Here is a 27,304-nt window from a genome sequence, read left to right as displayed (position 1 = left end):
ATAATAAACAAGATTGTTTCTTGTAAAATCTTACTTCACTAGAAAAAAATATTAGTAACAGCAGCTTTCAGAATGCTACAGGAAAGTTAAAATCTAGTATTACTGGAGGCAAAAAAGGTAGAAAAAGCACCTCAAGCAGAACAATAACCAATACAATTGTTTTGCACCTTTGTGGTTAGAGATATGCATGTATTGTGATACTCTCTGAAAAGCGAAGGGAATATTAGGGTCACTATAGTGTTTTGTAAAAACGATTACAACCCTTACGCAAGGATTAATTAAACCTCTTTAAAAAAACAAATCCTGTTTTTAAAAGTCCTATTCTGTAAATATGCCAGGAAAAATACAGCTCGTCTCCACTCTTGTGCTACACCTACAGGCTTCTTAAATCCTGTTTCAGCTACTATTTACTGCCAGTCACGGTGCTTTTGCCACCCATTTTTTCATGGCGAGACAGAATCCCTGATTGTTATTCTGCGTTTGCATCAACATATGTCTTCTGCTGCCGTATCACTGAAAATGGGATAAGTATGAACATGGTTGGAGATATTTTGTAATGTATGATTACAAAAACCTCTGAACTGGGCAGTGGACAGAGGATTGGGAAAAGTGGACATTGGATGGCCAGATGCTGTAGTTTTGCTGTTTGTTTAACATACAAAGTTAGCTTAATCAAGGGCTTCATGACACTGACACACACACACTTTTGTACTGTTTGTGGGCTTACAATAAAGTGCACAGCAGGATCATACCAAATCAGCTATCAACTTGCAAGCCAAGAAGGTTCTTATAAACAGTACAGCATATTTAAAAAAAAGCTTAAACCTACAATAAAACAGCTGAATTCTGAGATTTACTTTTCTTAGATCAAGCTCCACATCTGCCTTGCAAATGTTGTTTGGAACAGTGAAATCTGCTCGGTCATTCAGTTGTTACAGTAGATTTGAATGTTTGCCAGTATCGGATCCAGTAAAAAATTACATAAAATAATATTCACTCAAGAGCACTAACCATGACACTTATTCAATGCTAATGTAAATCTCTCAACACCTCATGTATTACCTCAAGTACCTCAAGTTTTTGAAGTACAGTAAAATATATATATACACACACACATATATATATATACACACATATAATATATATATATATATATATATATATATATATATATATATATATATATATATACACACACACATACCTTCACACTGGCATCCCAACTGCTGTATCATGTACTGCAAGTACCATTCTACCATAAACATGTATACCAAAGTGCTAACCAAAAGTTTATCACTGCTGTAGCCAATTGTTCTATTGGTACTTACACACTACATAGTAAACATTAGAAAACATTTCTTGTGTACAGTATGTTTTTTATGTGGGTTAACTGTGCATATAAAAAGCACATTTCAATGAAGAAAATGCATCTTTGTTTTCAATACTGTTTGAGTCTATTTCAAAATTTAGCAAGAATGCAATTGCTTTGCCCGTGAGAGTTATCAGACAGGTGTTGAAGCTATTAATCTCTCCGGCAGGTAATACTTTGCAAGTGAAATGAGGGCATTTGACTATCTGACTGTTGCCATCACCACGAGGCACCCATGGGGGATACTATCCTTTATGAATATATAAACAGCATGAAATGGAAAGGTCATTTCACACTAGGGATGTTTTTATAAAGTTCTCCTCAGGGCTAACCTGGACACAGACTCTTGCCCCACTGTGGTACACCATAGGCGAGTTGACAAAGTTTACTCTTAAAACAGTTTGGAAATAGATTTGCATGTATTTTCAGTAGTAAATATAACAAAACCCTTGCATAAGTATGGAAATATGCTTGCATATAGGCCTATGAAACATAATAAACACCTTCAAATAGAAATGTTGGCACAGACCGTCTAAAACTACATTTACAGCAGCAAACAAGACCCGTATAAAGTGACAGATGTTAAGCACTGAAAACATTCCACTGAACTATACTTACCGTATCTAAGCAACCAGAAGTGCATACTCCTATCTCACTATGTTAAAAAAACAAAAAAAAAACCAAATATTCATGTATACAATTGCCAGAAATGGCAAAATACCTTTCAACAATTATTTATAACTCAGTTTTTAATTGGTTGACATTTCAGTATCTTATCATGCACCTACTGTCCTATTAAAAATTGAAATACTGAAATGCAGAATTTTAAAAGGGAAGTAGTTGTTTTATTGTTTCAATTTCAATATTTATTAGAAACAAGCTGTAATTCCTTAGCAAATCTGAAAGCCAGCACTGTACTGCAAGATAAAAATTACATGAAACTAAAAGGTGAGGAATTTTGTACCCTGTTAAATACACTTATTTATTTATTTATTTATTTATTAATTAAACTACTTTCCAACCAAACTGTTATGGATTGCTCTGTGACATTTATTATGCAAAATCCTTGGGGTTTTTGAAAACTGGCACTTAGGCACCGTTCTCCACAAGGAAATAGTCTTAGTACAGGAGCATGCAATACCAAATCACATCAAGACACCATAATGAGTCTTTCCATCCAAACACACAGTCAGCAAGTATTGTACACAAGTCTATAAATCAGTCAAATAAACCACATAATATTTGTGACTTCCCTACATATCCTCGGGAAGTGATATAACTGACAATGCCTCTGCATGCTTTTTTATGTGGCAATTATGTTCAATAATTAACAGCTACGTCAGTGAAATGTTTATTGAATTTACACAAAAAGGTTCCCAACATGTGCATAAGCCAACAGAAAGCCTAGTAGGTCACACTTTCCAAATTCTGAGAACTATGGTAATTAAGGTCTTTACAGCATTTGCTTCACTACTCAATTTTAAAACCTGTCTAGGATCTAACAGATTTTAAAGAAACTGTCTCAGTCACTTCTGATGCCGAACCTTTACAATGTTGTTTTTAAAAAGGTTAATGCTGTTGAGCAGGTTCAGACATGGAGATAGTACTTTGATAAGAAAAGTGCTTGAAATATCCCTCATTCACAGTACAGATAATCATAACAACATCCAAGTTTGGCTAAGATATTTAGATATGCTCCGACAAGGCTGGCAACCATGCAAAAATACCAAGAGCTTTCACAAAGGAACTGTGCAACATTGCACATGCAAGAGCAAAAGAAAATGGACAAGGACTAGTAAGAATAAAAATATTTCAGTATGCCAAAATAAAATTAGATGATTAAACAAGATTATAACTTGTGGTCTGGAACTGAAGATATGCAATACTTTCAATTTCACACCACTATAGAAAAAAGCTAAGAAAAAACACTCTTTCCAATAATTCGATTTACAGTTTAATGCATGACTAAGGTCAAATATTGACAGTATGGTGCCTTTTTGGTAGAGACTGCATATCTCCAACATTCCTTACTCATCTTGTATCAATTAGTCATTAAAATAGTGCTGCAGAAGTTTGTTTTGTTTTACTACTGATCTGTGAACACATCTGTCAAAACTGATTTACTATATGCTACTAACAGAATGACGTAACTATCAGCACTGTTACCTGCTCTTGAACTGCCCGAATCACATCGTACTGTTTTGTATTTACTCTTATTAGGAGTGAAGTCATTGTATTTTGTATCTTGATCTTAATTGTACTGAGATTCTTGATATCTATTTTTGGTATACAACTGTAAGTCACCCTGGGTAAGAGTGTCTGCTAAGAAATAAAATAAATAATAATAATAATATTAATAATAATAATAATAATAATAATAATAATAATAATAATAATAATAATAATAATAATAATAATAATAATAATAATAAAATGGTAGACAGTTATAAAACTTGGTTCAGTGTTTTCTGTAAGACGAAGGTTGTCACGCAGCGTTCAAGATAGCGACCAGGATGTACAAACATATCGTAACCAAAAAACTGACCATCTCAGAATGAAAACTGACATAAGCAGAAAGACCCACTGGATCAGCCAAGTTTTTTAGTTTTTTAGTTTCTAAGTCACTCCAGTGTGGCTTTGGCTGTATGTTTGGGGTCACTGTCCTGCAGGAAGATGAATCTTCTCCCAAGTCCCAGGTCTCTTGCAGACTTCAGCAGGTTTTCCTCCAGGATTTCTCTGTACTTTGCTGCATCCATTTTGCCCTCAATCTTCACAAGCTTTCCAGGCCCTGATGCAGAGATGCATCCCCATAGCATGATGCTGCCACCACCATGCTTCACGGTAGGGATGGTGTTCTCAGGATGATGTGCTGTATTAGGCTTGCACCAAACGTGGTACTTAGCGTTGAGGCCAAAAAGCTGTATTTTGGTCTCATCAGACATTAGAATCTTCTTTCACTCGGTCTCAGAGTCTCCCACATGCCTTCTGGCAAACTCTAGCCGAGATTTGATGCGAGTTTTTTTCAACAATGGATTTCTTTTTGCCAATCTCCCATAAAAGAACAATTTTGTGAAGCACCCGGGCTGTTGCTGTATGCACAGTGTCTCCCAGCTCAGCCGTGGAAGACTGTAACTCCTTTAGAGTTGACATAGGCCTCTTGGTGGCCTCCCTGACTAATGTGATTAGAACAAGTTTTCATTTGTTTTTCTCTCCAAGGGATAGCAAACACTACTATCTGCTAATATTTTACCAAGTGTGAGGTCACATAGAGAGGCACTTAGTGTTTGGTGAAGTACTTTAGGGTTTTACTCATGCGGCATAGGCTCCAGTTCAATTACCTGGCCATCAGACAAACACATATTCATTTTCCTATTAAAGCTATTCAAGCCATTAGTTCAGCACTCGTTTATCCAACTCCTCCCATTACAGGTTCCTGACAGATAAATGTTAGTGACAGTTGTATGAAACGTCTACTAGATTACGATGCTGAACCAGAAAATAAATAAAATAACAGTATTATACCAAAAATGACCACTAAAAGCACATACGTAATCTAATTTCAAAACATAACATTTACAGTAACAGCATACAGTACAGTTTATACTGCAATTTAATTGAAGTATTGTACTGGAAAACAACATACAGCTCTGTACTGTATTTAAATAGCATGTCACGCAGTGAAAAATGCATTAAAACAAAAACAACAATCTTATAACACTGAAACCTACAGTAATGGAAAAAGAAAAAACATTAAAAAGACTACACTACACTTACAATATAAAGTGCACATGCACTTATGATATAGGCAGTACTGAGACTTACGAGGATGTGTGGTCCAGTGATTAAAGAAAAGGGCTTATAACCAGAAGGTCCCTGGTTCAAATCCCACTGACTCATTGTGTGGCCCCCAGCAAATAACTTAACCTCCTTGTCCTCCGTCTTTCAGGTGAGACGTTCTTGTAAGTGACTCTGCAGCTGATGCATAGTTCACACACCCTAGTCTCGTATCTTGTAAAGTGCTTTGTGATGGTGGTCCTCTATGAAAGGTGCTACATAACTATTATTACTGTAACTTTTAACTTTGTTCAGTTAGTTAAATAAAAATTTCGATTGGCTTTTCAATTGCTAGAACCTACATAATAAAGCAACAAACAAAAAATATCAAAAGTGCACTTAAACAGTATTTATTAAATACGTTTTTTTTTTTTTTTTTTTTTTTTCATAAGTTTTTTTTTTTTTTTTTTTTTTTTAAATTTGCGAGAGCAGCACTGCAGAAAGAAAGCTGTTTTTTGTGCTCCCAGAAAAAATACATATCCAGCTACTATAAATGAAAAGTCACAGCCACTTTGAAAAGCTCAGCATATAAAATGAGGCAAGTTGTAAAATGGTTTCTGTGGGGGAATTGGTCATATTGACACAGCTGTTAAGACTCAGATCAGCTCAATTCTAAAAAGACCTTGATTTCATCTGCAGTGCAGTGTGTGATAGAGCTCTGATGCAGCCACATTCAGGTGGTGTGAACTTAATTGAGACATAACATGTAAGAATTGAGATAGCAAGATTCCTTACCTACTTCAGCTAACTAATTTAAGCAGTAGCCTACACAAAATGACCAGAAAGGCATATAAAATGACCTTAAAACCAAGCAGAACTTAGTCAAAATACCATTTATTAATTTTGTTCAATGAGATGCAAATATGTTGCCAGATATAAAAGCACAAGGCAGTGAGCAGAGTCCATCAGGCTACACTTACACACTTACACTATATATATATATATATATATATATATATATATATATATACAGACAGAGAAAAACACTTCCAGTTTTTCTCACTCTTTTAGAAACAGATGGCCCGTTTGTAGAGTGAAAGTAAATGACTTAAAAACAGAATGGATGCTTTAAGGCTTTTTATAATCCTATCTTCAACAATTTTTAACAGACTGCCAAATTTCTGTTTTAATCTTTAGATAGACTCAAACAGACAAGATGAAAGTGCTCCAGAATATTTGGTCTTTTTTTTTTTTTTTTATAATAAACTAATTTACTGTTACTTCCTTGTGCTGTCCATCTGATCGATTTAGTTTCATTTTGGAATAAAACACCTTTGCTGAATTTATAGGTCTTAGTCCTTTAGTAATATATGTTAAAAAGCAAATACAAGTGTGTAATATCATAATTATCTTAGCTAATGTAATTTTCTTGTTGCTTTGATTCACTTTGTATCATTTTCTGTTTCAGAAAACCCAGATAAACACTTGTGATGACTGTACATCTATCTGACTCACAAGAGTGCAACCATAAACCTGTCCCCCTGAAACAAGAAATCATGTCTGATTTCTAAGTATATCTGGTACATGGTAGTGGAACCATAAACCTGTACACCTGCAAAAAAATCCTATTTAGAAAACCTACAACAAGGCAGTGTTGTAAAGGGGTCAGGTTAATAGTTAACCTGTGATGCACTTTGAGATTAGACATGAGCTTGATTAAATCCCTGTTGAGGATTTGAGGACAAACAGAAAATTACATATTAAGTGAATCCAAAGAACGAAAAAAGATCCAATTTGTCAAAATAATGCTGATATCTCTTACTCATACCAAGATGCTCTTCTGAATGACCTGTATATATGACAGAACTGCAAGACTATTTTAGGAGGTTGTTATAGCTGAATAGACTGTGATGTTTGTATGATAATGCCACATCAATGTTAAACTTGACCCAGAAATAGACTAAGGGTGATATAAAATCACAGCTGTTTCATTCCTGCTCCTGTAAGCAATAAATGATACATCTTAACCTGTAGTTGCAAAAGCTATACTTTAAGAGGCCGTGTCGATATTAATATAATGTAATACCTTGAACAGAAGAAAATTATTTTAAAAACAATTTACACACAGCATTCCACGCTCTATACTGCTCTTCATTCATTTGAGTAACAAAGACTGCTGCGTATTGACTCATAAGTATGAATACACATTTATAGATGAATACTACAGTACAGTGTTTAAAGAAAAGAACAACCACTGCAGGCATATACAGAGCATCCTCATAATCCCATAACAAGCGCAAGATTAGAGAGAAATGTATTCTGTCATTAAATTCCCTCTTATTGTAACGTTGCAACCGTGTTTTGTATTTTCAAAAAAAAGGCTAACGTTGACAACAGTGATGATACTGAATGTTTTTTTTTGGTTTTATATACGGGAAACAAAAACCAAATGGCACTTAACAAGCTTCCCCCAGCTTTTTACTTTGACAAGTATTCTGCTATGTCTAGTACCTGTATAATAAAACAATAAGTTTTACTTATATGGATACTTCAAGGACTTCTGATCATATACACGCATTAGACAGGTACAGAGTAAAGTGATGATCTAATGATTTTGGAATGCTTACAGCAAAGAAGAAACTGAATGTGCACGTACAGGTAAAAAATATTAATCTTAAAAAAAAAAAAAAAAAAAAATAAAAGTTATAGCCAAATGCAACCGAAAACATCTACAGGAGGGCTGGGCGTGTATGACAAAAGTTTGGGGAAGATTGATGCAAGAATTAAAGCATCGTGTTCATCCGGCAGTGTGACAGACCCTACAAAAGCTCACTATGTTAACAAGCATGAAGTGTTACGGAAACTAAGCCACACAATAGTACTCTGTGTCAAGTTTAAACCTGTTTACTAAATGTTTAGCTATTCACATTTAAATTAAACATTTAAAAAAAGTCCATTGTTCATTTCCTGCTGGTACTTCTTGTTTAATTCAGTACACTATTAAAAGCACTAGCAGTAATGTTTGTTACTTATCGGTTTTACTGTACATTCTGCATTGATTACTAAATAGGAACACTGTTTTAGCAAAATACAGCAGAATACAAAATCTGAATGTTGCCCTGATTGTGTCCGTTCGTCCATCTGACACACTCTACATGATGCGTTTGGGGATCCTGTTTGTTAATAATAATAATAATAATAATAATAATAATAAATATAATAATAAGTCATTTACAATATGATCTCAGTTTTATGTCTCATCTGAAGGATGGATGTGTTTGCTACTTTTCATTTTTGCTGCGCGAGTTGGTCCCTTTGTGAATTTGGCGCAATCTAGAAGTGTAAAATTTTAAATAGTAGAGATTAGTTTATAGAAGATAGTGCACTGTATGCTGTACATTAACAAATACGTGAAAGACCGACTCTGTATCACAACAAGCAATACAGGACATCTTAAACTGATTTCAGGCTACCAATTCCACTGCTAAAAAAAATAAAATAATTTAAAGCACTTTATTCAGCATTGCATGCCAAAAAATATTTAGTGTGTACAAAACAAAATGTGTTTGTATTAGGCAGAGTGTACCAGATATTAAATGCTGCATTAATATATAAAAAGCTACTTTATACCACTCCAATGGCTTCCCATCATGGAAACTAAAACCATTCTAGACTCCAACGTCATGACTTACAATGTAATAGTACCGTCACTTAATTTAGAGGGAAGTTTGCTTCACTGAGTATTGAAGGTTTATGTTTACAATAAATGAGGAATGATTAGACATAGTCCAGACTTTGCAACATCTGTTACTTGCGCATAATGATCCTTATCTAATGCCCTGTCAATATGCTGTTGAAAACATATGGCTGCTTTCTAAAGATCTCTATCTGCTTACTCATTTGTCTGTCTCCATAGCTGATAGCTTCTGCAAGAGGACTCCATCCCTGAGCATTTTTCACCTTTACAGGAGCGTTGTGGGCCAGGAGTAAATGGGCACACTCTGGAAAAAAGAAAAAGACAGCAAAAGATACAGTTGATTGGCATTTAGAATGTACAATAGCAACTATAAGAGAAAGAAACCATACTGGACAAATGGTTAGGTAAATCAATTTAAGGAACTCCAGGGGGGGGAGGTATGTCTAGAAGTAATTCAATATTCATATTCTGACATATTAATCTTTTTCATAGTCATTTAAAAAATGCTGTTATATGAAATGGACGGCTTCATATATGAATATGAACATCCACCGAATCACGCAGTGTTGGTTTGAATATTTGATATTTGTCCCAACACTACATTTTGATAGTAGTGCTTATATAAAATGCCTGCCCCTTATAGCTCTGCAAACCTAACCTGCACAACTCTCACTTAAATGTAGGGCTGCAACTAAGGGCACATTTTGGCTTTTAAAGGTTCGGAACACATTACAGAAGGAAGGTTCGAACCTTCGATGGTACTAATTTGCATAATTTACTGGTGACGTCACCACAGCTACTTGTTTATATTTGATTGAAAATCCAAATGGAATAAAACAAACATTCACATGTAGTTTAAAAATAAGTTATATAGAACAGTACTTTCATACTTTGAATAAAAATAAACGTTTACATCTAATTGAGGCTGCTTGTGATATATACAGTACGCTTGCATTGCGTGGCAACAACTGCATCAGACAAAACAAATCTTTACTTAACAGTCACCATTCCAAGCAGGTTATCAGTCACATATACATGATATATCAATAGTTTTCAACTTTTTATTTGGTTGTGTGGGCATTCTACAAAAAACAGCAGCTGGGTTTCTGAGACATTTCTTTCAATACAGCTTACGCTACACAACGCTTTGCTATCGAGATGGCAAATGAAGAAATGAAAGGTTTGCCTCTGGATAACACGAGCTGGAGGGGGGGGCGGACGGTGCTCAGTTAGAGATGGGTTTAACTGCAGGCTCCGAGACCTTGCTCGTAGTGGCCTGTGGGAGGTGGGTATAACTGCAGGCTCAGAGACCTTGCTCGTAGTGGCCTGTGGGAGGTGGGTATAACTGCAGTCTCTGAGACCTTGCTCGTAGTGGCCTGTGGGAGGTGGGTATAACTGCAGTCTCTGAGACCTTGCTCGTAGTGGCCTGTGGGAGGTGGGTATAACTGCAGGCTCTGAGGCCTTGCTCATAGTGGCCTGTGGGAGATGGGTATAACTGCAGGCTCGGAGACCTTGCTCGTGGTGGCCTGTGGTTGCTTAGCTGTGGGGGCATATGCTGTGCAGCTTCAAAATACGTCATATTCTACCATAGCACTTCTCTTAGACTGTTTTGTACACTAGGTATTCAGTAACTATTTTATTGAAGCAATACAACCGCTAGATACCCCCAGGTAGGGTTGCCAACAGACTCCAGAATCTCGGGACACTAAGTCAGATCAGGTTTTTTAACTCACCTCTCTAAACTGCAACGTATTCAACATGTAAAGTGAGTGTGAATTGCCTGGACAGTTTAGTAAAGGTACTGTGGTGGCGATTCTATCCGGAGAGTCTCATAACAACGATTAATCGTATTGCTTGAATTTTTTATACAGTAAACAATATCTATCAAAATAGCGCAACACCATTATTATAGATAACTTTGCACTCACCTGCACTCTTCCATTAGCTTTGTGGCAGCAGGTAAAGTTTCTATTTGTTTAATATTTCTTGTTTCACACAGTCCCGTCCAGTCAAAGACTCAGAAAGTCAATCAGCTGCTGCATAGGTCTGATTGATGGAAACAATCCTTGCAGGCATGTGTGTGCTTTTGGTAACAATCTGATTAATACACTGTTCATATAATATTAATATTCATCACTTATGTGTCCGATAATTAAATAGGAGCATTTGTTGCTGATTGCACATCTAATGGTAATTTTATTTTGTTATTCTGTAAACTTGAATGCCAAGCAATAGCAGACTGCAGTTCAAATTCTTTATATTAACAATGAGTTTGGAGAATGTTTAAAATCAGTAAAACAAAGGTTATTTCAATCTTTAACAGAGAAGATATTTTAATACCGTACGTAGATTATACTCAATATGGGATGTGAAAAAAAAACAAAACTTACTGTACGCAGCTAAAACATCCACACAGGATTGTGCTAAAATGATAAATAGTGATTCCAAAGAAGTGTATGCAAAGAAAAGCATGCTGAGACATCTTGCCATTTCAACAGGATCAAGGTAAACAATGTGTGCTGCACTGTTTTTTTGTTCAGCAACACATAGGATTGAAGCAAATCAATGCCATGGATTTTTTTTCTTTTTGCTGCACACGTGCAAGTAAAACGATATTGCGACGACTGCAGTATATATATATATATATATATATATATATATATATATATATATATATATATATATATATATATATATATATATATATAAATACATTCGGTCGATATCTATCCGTTTTAAACAGCATTTCAATTTGCCTGACAAATTATACAACCAAAACGATATGCCATATTCTTTAATACACACGCAAGGGTTACACTATGTAAAGCACCTCAATACAACCACAAAGATGTCACTCTCCACGCTCAGGGGAGACCATTACTTGCCAATGGTCTATTAATAGCTGACACTGCAAAAAAGTAAGATTGTAAACTTTGAAGTCCGCACTCACAGTAGCAGACATGAAATATGCTTACTGGGACATTACCACATGAACTAGCTACAGTAAATGTACAAGTATTTTACCAGTGACTCTTCATTAAATAAAAGCCTGGTGCTACTGTACCTGGTTAGCTGAACTGACAATAAGAAGGATTCTATTGCTTAATCTTGTCCAGAGGAAAGTTCTATGGCTAATGGATCATGCACAAAAGTGCCATTTCAGTAACTTTGTAATATAGCGTTATAAAATAACGGCAGATCCTGGACCCAGAATCAGAGGTTTACTGCCCCTTGAATAAGGATTTGATCCAAAGGCCCTAATCTGCATAAAAAAATACTTGTAAATATCTTAGTACAGGGTTAACAGGTAACCACCTACTGTTACTGCAGTCCCGGCATTTCACAATACTGTATTGGACCATTTGGTTAAAGAGGCAATTTAGACTTGTTATTCTCCACATTTAAACCTTTAAATAACCTAGCCGACTTATACAGTTGCCAGCTGTAACTTAAATGAAAAGTATATGTTAGATCTACAGCAGGGGTTCCTAAATTCTTTCCAACTATCCACAGGAAGTTCTCCTTACAGTCAGCAGCCTTTTCTGTATCCTGTAAAAGAACTGTTAGTGCAGACATTGTATAGATAATGTAGTATAGAGCAGACATCAAGGTAGTACTGCGAGTGCTACAATCAATATACAGTAACCCCAAGCACCCAATGAACATTACAGTATGTAAATAGAATGATGCCTGGGGAGTATTGCTTCGATGTCAATTTGGGAGAGAACATTTCTGTATGTACTGTAGTCCCTCTGAAACAACCCCGCACCCACAACACAAAATAGACATGTTAAGACTCTCTAACATCAATCTGCACTTACCTCTAATAACAAATCTCTTTGTTGTGTGCCATTCATTTCTATTAAATTCATCTAATTGCTAACTTAAATGGCTACCACTTGTGCAATGTACTGGACACAATGCAGGTTTATAGTTTTTCTGAATAACAACATTTATGAAGTTTAATACAGCTAAAAAAGGTGTGCTTTAATAGAGTTAAAGTACATTTTACTTTTAGGGATTAGAATAAATTGATTCTTCAGCAGACAACTCAATTCAGTAAGCGTAAGACTGTGCATTCATATCGTCATATAGGCTAATAGTGAGTAAGACCCCATTATGGTCCTATCTAGAACTCAGATCCTTCTAAATGACAACAAAGATCCTGTTGTACAGGAATTATAATCCATCTGATCATCAGTGAACTTGAGAAATTGAATGTTTTAAAAACTGGGAGAGTAAACAGGCAACCACAGAGTTATTTAGTGCATCGAGCACAGACCACTGGCTCAGAATAAAATGTTTATGTTTATATATATGCGCCCAGCCAGAAGACCCTAGGATTGCTATCTAAGCCACGGTATAACCCTTGGGGGCTGGTAAATACACCTTACTGTATATACTCCAGACTTTAAAAAGCAGTCTCTTTCTTCTCAGGATATAGATCCATAGTGGTTACTGTTTTTATTAACCTGAATGATAATCTGTTAATTGTAATAGCTACTCGGAAGCATTATTTCATCTTCCTTTCCTGTACCAGTTACATAAAACGCATCTCCACGGTGTTATAAAATAAGTCTCAAATGCATCAGTGGCGGGTTGTGGGAAATTAGTAGAGAATCTGCTGTGCGCTATAAACAGGAAATGCCCACAGTCCAACAGAATACTCATTACTAAATTAAAATATATATTTATTACAGTGCTCGGTATGATAGATAACTGGCTCCACCACTGGTAGAATATTAATATTTTTATAGGATAAGAATGAGATTTTTAACAAAAACTGCAGTATACAGTTCTTACTGGAGCAACTATGTTTTTTTAAATATTTTATTCTGCTTTTCTATCAAATTTGGTGCCACTGCTGCGACACTGATCAGGAGGACTGAAGAGTAACCTTCATTCCTGGGCTACTGAATCTGACCAGCCTCCACATAGCCTTGTTGTAAACATGAGGTGGACTGTCCCCAACCGATTTACCTGCCTAACCCATGGGAGCACAAAGGACTTGCTGTCTAAGAGCTCCCAGATGAGATACAGACCAACAAGATCTCAATACAAGTACAAATTTCCTTGTATATAACACCAAGGCATGCCAGGGTGCTTCACAATCAAAATGTGAATGATTCCTAATGACCTTGTGGTTAAATCTGCACCAGCTATTAAAAAGCCCACTGAAACAGATACAGGGGTAGGGCTGTTACCTGTTTAGTTCGATAGTAGACCTGAAAATCAGCGTTATCAAAAGGTTTACAATTCTGAAGCTGTCATGAAAGTTATTTCACAGGACACCATGAAGACAACAGCATGGTGAAATTCATCTCAAATTTACTCTTATAACTTACAAAGGCATAGTACTGGCTCTTTAAATCCAATGTGTGGAAGACTATTTTACATTTGAAATATATATACAGTGGAGCTCAGTTTATCCGTGTGCTTGGGGGGGACACAGGTCCACGGATGTGTGAAATTTGTGGATAAATGAGGTGTCACTGAGTGTAACTAGAATGGATGAATAAAATACAGAAACTAGTAATGTAAACCAAATTAGCATTTACAGAAGATGTATGCAATACATTATAAAAACAATGTAATGTTCTGAAATTAGTTTACTTTGACAGTGTTACTCCTAGCAAAATCGTTTCAAAATGCGATACACCTCCAACCCCATTTCCCTAGATTTTTCTGTTAACAAAAAAATAAACAATAATAAATAAAAATACTACAAAGCTACAATATTATGCCTCAGGAGAACTAATTTTACAGAATCCGGATCCTTTGCTGTTCATATGAAGAAACAAATCCTTGCATCTGTAGTGCTGCTGTCTTGGTGTCTCTCTTCTTCCTCAATGTCACTTTCATCATTACAGTTACTGTTGTCCAATTTGGCGCTAAATGCGATATGTTCATTGTGTGTGTGTGTGTGTGTGTGTGTACCACCGCGGGCATTAAATCTACTTTGGCAATAATGTACTGTATTTCAGAGATAAAACTCGTCAGGGAGTCGCAGACAATTGAAGTCACAGAATAATGGGGTGTGGATAAACCAGGTTCTACTATATTTATATATATATATATATATATATATATATATATATATATATATATATATATATATATATATATATATATATATATATAAAAACAGACTAGGGGGAAGAGAATAGAAAAATGTAGTCCAGGAGGGAATGACTCAGTGGCTGACTGATGGACAAACTGAATAAAAAACATGCCCATATCACCTTAAACCATGTGAACTCTGTATTCATGGTATAGAAAAATGGTTGCGGTTTCAAAACCATGGCAGTTAACCGCAAAACTGGTATACCACAACATCCCTACTACATGGCACTCCTACCTCACTCCACACTCACCAACATCAGCCAAGAGTCAGACTCTTTTTAAAATAAGTGATTCACACCCATGTGCTCCTAACAGGTGAGCTGACCACACCCTGCCATTCCACTAAGGCTTCTGGGTAGTTCAGTCCCTACAAGCAGCCATTTTGTGGACTGTAGTCAATTTTGGGTCATCCATTTTGTGGCTAGACACAATCACCTTAAAATCCCTGCCCTTCTATACTTCCCCTCAATCACCCTACCCTTGGGTCTGCCACAATATATATATATATATATATATATATATATATATATATATATATATATATATATATTTATATATATATATATATATATTAGTCACCCAGACAGAGATAGAGAGATTTGTGCTAATTTGAGTTTACATAGCATCACTTCTAGAGTCTTTATTTAAGCTTCCCTCATAGGTAGTGGGTGAGATTGGTTCTACCTGGAAGTACACATATTTGTAACTATATTTACTGCACATGACATGAATGGATCTGAAACAAACCACATTGTTGTGCCCCTCATAATCCCCGATGTGCAATAACTTGCTTCACATAGCAGTTTGAGCTTTGTTGATTCTTTGCAGTATTTCAAAATGTATAGTACACAGGAAATAAGAAAAAGATATTGGTGTCTATATTCCAAATATTCTAACAAAATCTAAGTCTGCTGTACAGTACTTTGAAAGAAATACTCCTCTCCTAGATCTGTAGCTACTGTCCCTGAGGATTGCAGTAACTTTGTAACAATTTAATAAGTATGTTAATAGTTAACATAATGTACTCTCCCGCCCCCCTCCTCAGTACATAGGGGCCTGTTGCTTGGTTTCCCTTAATACATAATTGTTATGTCTTTTAAAATACTGAGCAGGTTTTAATAAATTGTTATCCATTTCCGACCAATGCAGAATGAATGGCTGGCATATTTTACCGTCAAAAGTCAGGTTCTGCAATGTTAATTACCCTGATTGGTAAATCAATTTAACATCATAGTATGGGAAACGTAAAAAAGCAAAATATGAAGATACCACACTTAGAAGTTCCTCCAAACACAGGATCAGGGCACACAAGGGTAATAAAGAATGTCCTTACCAAGTTTTTTCAATTGAATAGGACATTCTCGAAAAAGATGTACAAAAGTAGGTAAGACATACCTTTACATTGTACACTGGTTTACAATATGTCTCTGTTGTCAGGCTAAAAAAAATAGAAAATGGTGAATCAATGCAGTTTGATGAGAAAAATCCAGAGCCCATCATTAGTTTATTGCTTGTCATACCAATTTAAATAACCTCTCGACTACACTTCGTTCACTAAGTAGGTGTTCTCCTAATAAAATTAAAAACGGCAAACCCAAATTGTAAATAATGTATTACAAGGGAAAACAGCAAATATTTCATATTAGGCCTTTTACAGCTGCTGTCTCATCCTTTTTTTTTTTTTTTAGCCCTGGAACTGGGATGGTATAAACACCCTCACACAACTTAATTCAAACCAGATTGATCCTGCTTCTGTTTGCAAAAAGCTTGCTTTATGATTACTTGTTTTACCAAATAGATCAATTTGAATCTTACATCCCATCTACACTGATTAATGGCCACAGAATCAGCAGGGATTTCTAAGTAGTTTTTCAAGGGTTAAGCTTTGATTTCCTACAGTATCCTGCTTTCTCAAAATTCACAACACTGCGTTAAAATGACACAAAGTGAGTATGCTTCTCTTGACAAATCTTTACGTCAAGGTCACCTATATGAAGCTGTCAAATTTCTCAAAACTCAGTCATCAATATAATACTAATAATAATTTAAATAAATGAAATGCGTGCCATAATACAGGGAAAATGTGACCTTGGGATGCCAGAAGGGCTGTGATTTGATGTAACTGGTCTGCAAGGTGTTTCAATTGTTCTACAGTGTCACATGACCATTCCTTCATGAGAAATTTCTAATTCCTTTGGAGAAGCTGGGGGTGGAAATTTCTAGAATGACCCAGTCAGAACATTTGAAACTTTCTCGTGAACTTGCCTTGCATATGGAAGCATCTGTCAAACAAACGCCTAATATGAAAGCCTGTCAGACCTGCCATCTTCATCATGGAACAACAAGATTCAGCTGTTTTACAGAATGCACTGACCAATCAATTTGCAGGTAGTATTTCTGCTATGTCAGGCAATGTCCAGTACTCAAAAACGTGTAATCAAACTTAGAATCATTTAGAAACCTGGGATCTGTATGTAGAACTAGTTAATCTTTGAGGATACAATATCACAGAGGCAACAGATAAGGATAGAATCGTTTAAAAATACAGATGACGACATTAACAACTTAACAGTTCCTGCAAAACTTTATTGGTTCTTCTTTGCATAAATGTTATATAATTTTTAGTTTTTTTAAATAACTTGGATTTAAAAGTACTGCAGAGCTTGAGTATTTCCTACAATCAGATAGATTATAGGAAAAATTAACTTGTAAAAACTGCATTCAAATATTAAACATGATGAAGACTATAAAACACATCACACAAAACTCTATTTTGGTTATGTTAACATTTGGCTTGCTCTAATTTTTACAAAGCCAATAATCCAAGAGACAGATTTGTCTGTTCTTAAAGGTATATTTCACTAAACAAACATGTAGAGTAGGATCAGTAAAGCCTAACTATGTGTATCATCATACGTGTGGTACATAAAAGAATGTGAAAAGCAGGTCTAAAACAAAGAAAAGGGTATTAAAAAAAAAAAAAAAGTGAACATAAACAGAGCATCACACAGTGCAGTGAAAGAGGAATGACCAGGAGAGTGGCAGTGGAATGGTCAACATCCTTAAAAGAACGTGACTGCGAAAATACAGCTGTGTATCACACACGTAATATATTTTGAAATGGCTTCATGGCAATACGATACATCAAAATGACATTACGTTGCTAATAATTTTGGAAGAATACAGTAGTAAAGTATCCATAAAAACCCTTTATAGGTCTAGGTACCATTAGTGTGTGAGTTTGAGCTTGTTAAATACTAATGCAATGTGCCGACTTACCTTTGTGACCCATCATTACAGCAAGGTGTAAAGGTGTGTTTCCTAGAGGAGGGGAAAAAAAAACAGCCGCATTTTAGTCATAAAAGTATGTTATGGTATATAGTTCAGTAAAATAAAGTTTGGATGCATGTATGGGGATGCAACCTTATTATATAATAGTTATTTTGTAAATGTCTGCACTAGAACTGTACAATAGTAACATGCATCCCCACCACAGATGTAGTGTACAAATGACTACGATGTATAAAGTTTGTAAAAATTGCATGTGCTCAGGAGTGTCCTTATCAAGTTAAATCACAAATAGATATGATTTAGAAGCGATACATACACTGTAAGTACATACGCCCTCACTACAGCAGCCAAGATAAATGGTACACCATTTTACTATTCTCTGTGAATTGGAGGAATGGCTGAAGAAACAGTTAACCACATTGCCAACGGATCTTATAATGTACTCTTACAGCAGATTACAATGTAGTTCAGACACATTGGTTTAAAATGCTTGAAAATATCACATTTCATCTTTGAAATAATAATACAATGAACGTGGGACCTATAACACTAACTTGCACCGTACAAGAAAGCTTTTCCTTGTCTCCTGTAATAAAGGCCATCAGTGTTTCCCTTGTTAAACCTTCAGACACACAACATGGGAATCAAAATGACAGCTGCTGCTTACTGCAGAGGACTTGAGAGAGAGAGAGAGAAAAAGAGAGAGAGAGAGAGAAAGAGAGAGAGAGAGAGCCCGAGGACTGCATAAGTGAGTCACGGGCTGCACACAAGAACCTTTTGAGATTCCCAGCAATGCTTAGCCTGCTATACAATGTACATCAATGCTCTGCATACTCATGAGCAATCCCCTCTTTCAAGATGCTATATTTATATTACTGACTGAATTGCTTGCTGCAAGAAGGGACAGGGAACTTCATCCAACCCAGACATCACAAGAAATCTTCATTAACAAAAAACAATCAATGTGGATTTGTTGTATTCCCAAAGAAAATAAAAAAAGGTTATATTTTTCTTAAGAAAAAATACCAAAAAGCATTTTTGTTGATTTATTTCAGCACAAAAGGTTACATCAAGGGCATCATGTTTGGAAAAAAAGCCTCTTCTTAGTATCAGATGTACTAAAATAAAGCCACGCTGACATGCAGCTACCTATAGCCTACAGTAACTCAAGTTTATACAGAGAATAATCAATCAAAGCAGCAGCACCTGGTTACAGAGGGAATATTTACACATGGCCAGCATTATTAAACATGGCACAGAAGCTGTGTCTAACTCATGACGAAAGTTACATTAGGGTATAGTAATTGCATGGTTGGTTTTGGGTGGACCTGTGCTGTTGCTACATAATAAATGAATGGCCATCTGTGCTGTGGGTTGTACAAAGTACATCGTGGTAAACTACACAAGCAGACAGGACACAAAGATGACTGTGGTGGCCATAGACATTGCTATCCATGTTACCTGCTTTAATAAATCTCAACATCCTGAAAGCCTATGAAACGGGAGAGTTGCTGGGACAGGGGTAACAGGAACACTAAACTCTGGAAGAGCCGAAAGGTTTTCCCTTGTTTGATAGACACTTTGAGACCTAGCAATCAAGGCTGTACTTTGATGCTATTGTCATCATCGGAGACTATTTCTGCTGGATTTAACAATGTACAATGTGTTTCGACTGTGCTAGAAGAGTTCAGAGAAAATAAAAGTGCGGGCTGAACACAGACAAGCGATAGACAACACCCCTAATTTTCCTTCTGTTTGCATTAGTTCAAACTATACTTGAGTTTAAGAAAATGTTACACTTCTGTTTAAGTGCTTCTTACTGAAGCTTTGCCCTTATTTGTCTCCATCTGCCGGGAACTAATACAGACACAGCACTTAAATTGCACTACAGAATATAAAAATAAATGTTCCTCCAGTGCACTACTGTAGTTTCTAACAAAGATGCCTGTGTCTTGTCCGATGACTTTTCAACAGCCACCATTGTTCTTTCTAGATAGACTCTAGGAGACCTCTTAAAGGCATATGGCACTGAGCTGCATTGTTCTCTGTCTCTGCTACTGTAGACAGACATCCGGGTCCAATGCGTTGCACATACTGTAATACAGTGACAGTGAAGTGACAGTGAAGTCAGTCAATTCCAGAGTTATCCATCGATATTGGATTGCCTTACCAAGTGGCATCAGCAGAATACCAACTAAACCAGCTTTAATACATGTTACAGTTGCAATGTGTTCTATTTCCAAGAAAGAGGGTAATCTTGTGAGAAGCTGTGATGAAGTTACTTTGATTCATGGTTTTGTCCTGCAGGTAACATGCTTCTCCTGTTTATATAATACCTACATTATTCCTTAGTTTCTGACCTTTACTTGAGAATCTAAAGGCACTTTAAAAACTCTTCATTAACTCTTACTACAAAGTGCTGCTTCTGCTGGCTTCCTTACTAAAGTTCAAAACCTGCAGCTACCTACATGCTGTAGTGTATTTACAGGGGACAGACTGAAATTACCTTCCGTAAATGTGATCAGACTAACAAATGTAACAGCGGCAAAACATCTTTTGCAGCACAAGTGCTATAACACCACTGTAAAAAATAGTCAGGAGGGAAACCTGGGTTCTGAGACCACTCCCCTTAGTGTCCAAATAGTATATTTTAAAAGACAGAACTACACCACTCTCTCTATATATGGCAAACTGAACGTCTATCCTGGGTTTTGCTTGTTGTTTACAAATGCATTGAAGTACTCTGACACTTTGCCAAAGACTTGCCTAATTAAACACACATGATTACTAGTTGCTGCTGCACATTAAATAGCTGACCACTTAAATGTGTTATTTATATAATAAGCATTTTACTACAGTCTGCCAATCACTCTTCCCACAGTAATTCACTTTTTAGTTCATTACATTTCTGGAGTATTCGCTATTTGAGCTAATTTTCATATTTGGCTTAATCTGGGCATATAGTAGCAGCACCCTAGAGAACTGACATGTTCCCAAATCACAGTCTGACCGACTTGTTTAATAAGACACAGATATTTCCAGCAGTAGGCATTAAAGTACAGTTATGTTTGTAAAATAATAAAGACCTCACAAAGGTTATCATTATGACTTTAGTTTTTTGTTTTTTTTTTACTGATTTCTACTGACATATTTAAAAAGATTATTGTTATTAAGTGGGACAATAACTCACCCCAGGAGGAAAACACCAGCATGACTGGAGGTAGAGAGTGCTTGTATTAGGATCCACCACTGTTTAGGTCATTTAAATATTACAATACAAGAACATGCATTACAAAATAAACACAATATACTGGTGAATCACTGGACAGGACAGGCATAAAGATACCTTTACTGACACTGAAGATGTTAACAGCGAGACAAAACCAAATATAGTCAGAAATGTCAACAAGGAATACGGATGGACAACAGTTGTTTTGTTTTTTTTGGTTTGTTTGTCTTGTTTTTTGTATTATTAATTTAAGCATCAATGCTGAAAGCATTATTGAAATGCCCTGTTCTTTAATTTTCCAAGGGGAAGAGATGGGGTGCAAACTGGCAATTATTCAGTATGGAGGCAGACTTGTTACATGTTTGCAATGTTAGCATGCTGCAGCCCATGATGGAACCAACTGAATTAATTTGTGCAGCACAACTGAATTGTAAACATGATTGGTTTTACAAGGATCAAAAACTTTGTAATAAGTAAGTAACTATAAATCCTGGTTACCTCATACTGTATAGCATCTCTCCCTATTCCTAAGTGCACTATACAGTCTGATATACATCCAATACGGTATGTAAAAGCAAAGTGATCTTCCAGTAACAGAAGCCTGACCATGGAAATCAAATCAGCTTTTAGAGGAACTCCCCCCCCCCCAATATATTCACGCCCATGTTCAGCCTGTATGTATTTTTTCTGCAGTCAGAGATTTAAAGCCTGACTTTCATGCTCTTTACATTGGACGCTCATCAGCACACGTTGGAGATCGGAATCTGCTAGGGCATAATACAGAGTTCTGATTGAAATTGATTTGATCTCGATTTGCATCTGATGGAAATGAACATGTCTGATTCAAAATCGTTTTAATCCCAGTGGCAGATGGAAACGCAGCACTAGATAAATTGCTGTTAGCTTAGTAGACAGCCAGCTTGCTCCTGGGGTGATTTTAGATTTACATCCTGCTTACCAAAGACTGGACACACGCCATCTGGCAACAACCCAGCATGAGGGCACCAAATGTCAACCAAGAGTTGTGCCTTCTGATCTGAGACCAATAGCAGTTCATAGACCTTGACCTAAAACATCACTATCTCACCCTCATAAACAAACCTGCATTCACGGACAATAAACAAGTTATTTCCACAAAGCCAAACTGCCATAATGCTACTGCAGTCATCATTGGCAGCATTTTTTTCAAACTGTGATACAAAAATGTGAGAGAGCCTTTTCAGGACATTTCCACTGCATCAGGTTCTTTTATTTTAACACAAGGTGCTTTTCAGTTTGGTTTACTGTTGAAAGCTTTAGGCTATAGGGACCAAGGAAACTAATCTGTCTGCATCTGATCAAAGTCCTTTTGATCTGACCATAATTTCTGTTTCCCAGAAGATATAACCTAAGATATAATGGGCGTGTCAGAAAGCAAGCATACAGCCTTTTTTTTTTTTTTTTAATGCAATCTGATTCCTACAACTCACTATGGTCAGTCTAAATGTACAATATAACAGCCAGATTTCTGGGCAGGCTGCTAACATACACTCAGGAGCGATAAAAACCAATACCCTATGGAATGGACATTGCTTAAGAAGCAGTAAATTGTCTTTCTAGGAGAACATCATTTGAATTCAGTTTTTTTTTTTTAAACTGTAAATTAAAGCAAGGTGCATATATACACCTAAATATCAATATTTAATAATGCAATTCACAATCGTGACACAATTTAGTAACACAATGAACATCTGTGGAGGACACATGGCATCAGTAGCTGACTCAGTAATTGACTGAGTGCAGAAAGCAACTACAATGCTGTACATGTCCAGTGTGTTCCGTCACCTTTCACTGTTGGGTGAGGGTTGGCACATTTTCCTTGCAATACATACAGTCAAGCCCATCAGAACCGGAAATCAATCACCAAAGTAATAAACACAGAGACGCAAGTAAAATATACAGCATTAGTGCAGACACTAACCTAGGCAAGTTGCACAACAAGTCTGCATCCGACCCTTTACATTTTAGTTTGTTTGTTTAGCTGTGCGATGTACTTATAGATACTCACCATGCATATCCTTTAGCGATATATTGTGGGTCCTGATTAGTGATGACAACCTCCGCACATCTCCCTGGAACACACATTCGTGCACCGGGAAATCCTGCACTTTCCTGATGATCGGGTTTTTATTACTGTCATCGACAGTCTCAATTGTCGTATTGGTATTGGTGTTTGCATTGATTTGTGATTGCTGCTTTTGTACCGACGGAGATTTGATCAGCTTATGATTGGTAAAGATCTTACTGGCTTTCCTGGTGGTTGAAGTGAATGTCCCAGTCGCGGCTTCCTCATCGACTTCTAAGAACTCCTCATCTTTGCTAGGTTTGTGATCTTTGCGTAAAGAGCGGATCTTTTCACCGGTCATTTTTTTACAATTAAAGAATAATAACAACCAGGTCGATGGTGGAAGTGAGAATGGAATTGATTAAAGTTGTTGCTGTCGACTGCTGTGTTGATGCTTCTCGGACTGCACAATGCAACATGAATTATACACACCACACAGCATGAAAACATTGACTCCCCAGGCTGTAACATACGGCTACCGAAACAGAAAAGGCACGAATTAATAAAAAAGAAATTACAAAAACGAAACCGCTAAATTAACATTTTCCCCGCGTAACTTAAAGTAAAACGTTAATTCCCTAATATCTCCAAGGTGGTCTTCTCACTCACTGACTACACTAGGTAAAAAAAAAGCTACCTTCTTCCGCTTCTGATCTCGCGAGATATTGAAAATCAAAATAGCATAGATTAGGAGGTTAGATATCGCGAGGCTTGATTTGGTTGTAAATTGTGTCCCTCAAGCGGCGATATTGTGTACTATAAGTATTGAAGATGTTTTTTCTACGTTAATTTATTGAAGCAGTAGATACAAGGATTTTTTAATTTTTTTTTTAAGTTAAACTATTACAAATGAGCGTGCAAAAAGAAGTTGTTTGTAAAGACTGTACAGTTGTTTAACAAGGAACCTAAGTTTTGTCAATGCAAATAGTTCCGTTTTTCCAAAATAAAATGTTTTTACAAACCCGTTCCTTAGTGTGTTTTACAGTCACAAAGTTAAAAAAGACTGCATTGTAATTTGCTCCTTCCTATTGTGGTGCTCTATTAGACTAGCGGAAACTAGAATGGAGTAGACATGAGACCGATGGAAGTGTTAGTTTTCCACAGATATCTGAGAAAGGAGCAAAATATACCAAAAGCAGTGTAAGGTTGTGCCAGAGTAAGTGTAGGAAAGAGTCTAAGTGAATACACAGAAGTCCAGATTTTTGGGACGGCCTCAGTGTATTTTTCATCACATACTACGTCACTCCGTCATTACAATCGAGTACACAAACCACAGACAGCCGATATATGCATATTATTGTAAGAGTTCCCATATCCCTGCATAACTATTAACTATAACACGCACCAACACTGTGTCTCCTCCGTTGGGAGGTGGAGTTTTACGCCAGTCAATAGCTCCAAACTTTAAAGGTGCACAGCTAGTATTTATATATATATATATATATATATATATATATATATATGGATATTACATCAGTTTATGGTGACCAGAATTTATGACAGGATGCAATTGCATGGCAGGTCAAGGTTAGAGGTTACCCATTGATCTTCAGTCCACCTGATCGGTAAGTGGGTTGGAGCTGTAAGGCGACACTGAGGCCACATAGTGCAAATTGTGATGTGGACACCTGTATACTAGGAACTGGTTTGAGATAACTGGAGCCACTGGCGAGTTAAAGGTCAAAGGCTTTATATCCCATTGCCAATCCACAAAGCTAACCAACCCCATTAAACACTAACTGGAGCCACTGGCGAGTTAAAGGTCAAAGGCTTTATATCCCATTGCCAATCCACAAAGCTAACCAACCCCATTAAACACTACATTAAACTCTCTTTCCACAACACTTCAGCACCCCATTGTGGAAGCTAAATACAATGTTCTTTGTTGTTGCTGTTGTTCCATTCAACAGCTGCATCTCGTCTATCAGTTTTGTAAGTGTGATATATGCACTAACTGTATGAATGGTTACACACAATATAGAGTAGTTAATAGGGCTTGTTGATTATAAAAAATAAATAAAAAAGTGTTAAGAAATTAAGTCAAATGTTTAATTATGGATTGTATTTTTGTACTCTATTATTTGTGGTTTAATGAGTCAGAAACAGTATTTGCATAATTACACCAAATTACAGCATGTTCGTTTTCAGTTTGTAAGCTTATCTCAACCTTGTCGTACAGCACTTTAGTCCTCAAGTGTAAATATGAGGGAGATTCCTCAGAAGGATATGTGTGTCTACACTGAGTTGGCAAAAATATGATACCTACAAGGCAATGCATCATGCTTGTAATTGAAGTAATTTCTAGAACTACAGCCTAAAAAAATAGTAGCTCAAGGGTCTGTTAAGAATTTATTAATTTAATCAAATAAAAAAAAAAAATGTTATAAATGTTGATAAATGCTCTCCAAAAATAATGTATCATTTCCTGCTGAAATGACTCGTACACCTCTCAAAGTCTTACCTAACGAGATCTTCCATTGGCTATGGAGGTCTGTGACGGGTTGAAAACCCCTTGCATGTAAATTGTGTTAATTTGGTGGTTTATTTATATACAGTGCCAGGAAAAAGTTTGTGGACCCCTTAGGATTTTCACATATTTCAAACCTAAAATGCTATTAGATCTTAATCTAAGTCCTAATAATAGATAAAGATAACCCGATTAAACAAATGGCACAAAAACATGTTACTTTTTCAACATTTATTTATCCTCAAATGATTCAACATTCAATATCCATGTGTGAAAAAGTATGTGAACCTTTAGATTCAGTAACTGGTGGCACCCCCTTGAGCAGCAATGACTTCAACTAAGCGTTTCCTGTAAATGTTGGTCAGTATCTCACATTGGTTTTGAGGAATTTTGGCCCATTCCTCCTTACAGAACTGCTTCAACTCGATGACATTTGAGGGCTTCCTTGCATGGAAAGCTTGCTTCAGATCCTGCACTAACATTTCGATGGGGTTTAGGTCCGGACTTTGACTAGGCCATTCTAAAACGCAGAATTTCTTCTTCTGCAGCCATTCTTTTATAGATCTGCTTGTATGGTTAGGATCATTGTCTTGCTGCATGACCCACTTCCGGTTCAGCTTCAGCTCACGGACGGATGAAATCTTCCTCTAGAATCTTCTGATACAATGTAGAATTCATGGTTGTGTCAACGATGGCAAGCCGTCCAGGTCCTGAGGCAGCAAAGCAGCCCCAAACCATCACACTCCCATCACCATGCTTGACCGTTGGGAGGTTCTTCTGTTTGAATGCAGTGTTTGGTTTTCACCAAACATAAAGTTTCTCATTGAGGCCAAAAAGTTCTACCTTTGACTCGTTTGTCCAGAGAACATTGTTCCAGAAGTCTTGTGGATCATCTATATGCTCTTTGGCTAACTTCAGACGGGCAGCAATGTTCTTTTTAGAGAGCAGTGGTTTCCTCCTGGCTATTCTTCCATGAACACCATTCTTCTTCAGTCTTTTTCTGATAGTTGAGTTATGAACACTCATATTAGCCAAGGCGAGAGTGGCCTGCAGATCCTTGGATGTTACTCTGGGGTTCTTTGTGACTTCCTGGTAGAGTGACTGTGGTCTTGAACTTTCTCCATTTGTAACCGTTTCTAGACTGATGAGCATCAATAACTGTTTTTCTGTGGTCCTCAGAGATTTATTTTGATCTTGGCATGATGTGTTTCTACACATCTGTATGGTGAAGACCAAACTCACAAAGTTTC

At 36.5% G+C, this 27,304-nt stretch overlaps 1 protein-coding gene across 2 annotated transcripts in view; it reads right to left on the bottom strand.

Annotated features, from left to right (window-relative positions):
• LOC121331086 (ankyrin repeat domain-containing protein 13C-like) overlaps positions 1-24,229 on the bottom strand; it is a 48,558-nt gene extending 24,329 nt beyond the window's left edge. Inside the window, exons 1-3 of one of the 2 annotated variants that reach the window (XM_041278248.1) lie at positions 23,531-24,229; positions 18,243-18,284; positions 9,040-9,144 (exon numbers count right to left, since the gene is read on the bottom strand). In XM_041278248.1, coding sequence (XP_041134182.1) covers positions 9,040-9,144; positions 18,243-18,284; positions 23,531-23,888 — 505 coding nt within the window. In that variant the 5' untranslated portion in view covers positions 23,889-24,229. The remainder of the gene's footprint in view (positions 1-9,039; positions 9,145-18,242; positions 18,285-23,530) is intronic. The other variant, XM_041278249.1, reaches the window with a different exon arrangement.
• Between the last annotated feature and the right edge of the window lie 3,075 nt (positions 24,230-27,304).

Source organism: Polyodon spathula, chromosome 18 (assembly GCF_017654505.1).
Source record: "Polyodon spathula isolate WHYD16114869_AA chromosome 18, ASM1765450v1, whole genome shotgun sequence".
In the NCBI taxonomy this organism is placed as follows: domain Eukaryota; kingdom Metazoa; phylum Chordata; class Actinopteri; order Acipenseriformes; family Polyodontidae; genus Polyodon; species Polyodon spathula.
This window is presented reverse-complemented; position numbering and strand designations above follow the sequence as displayed.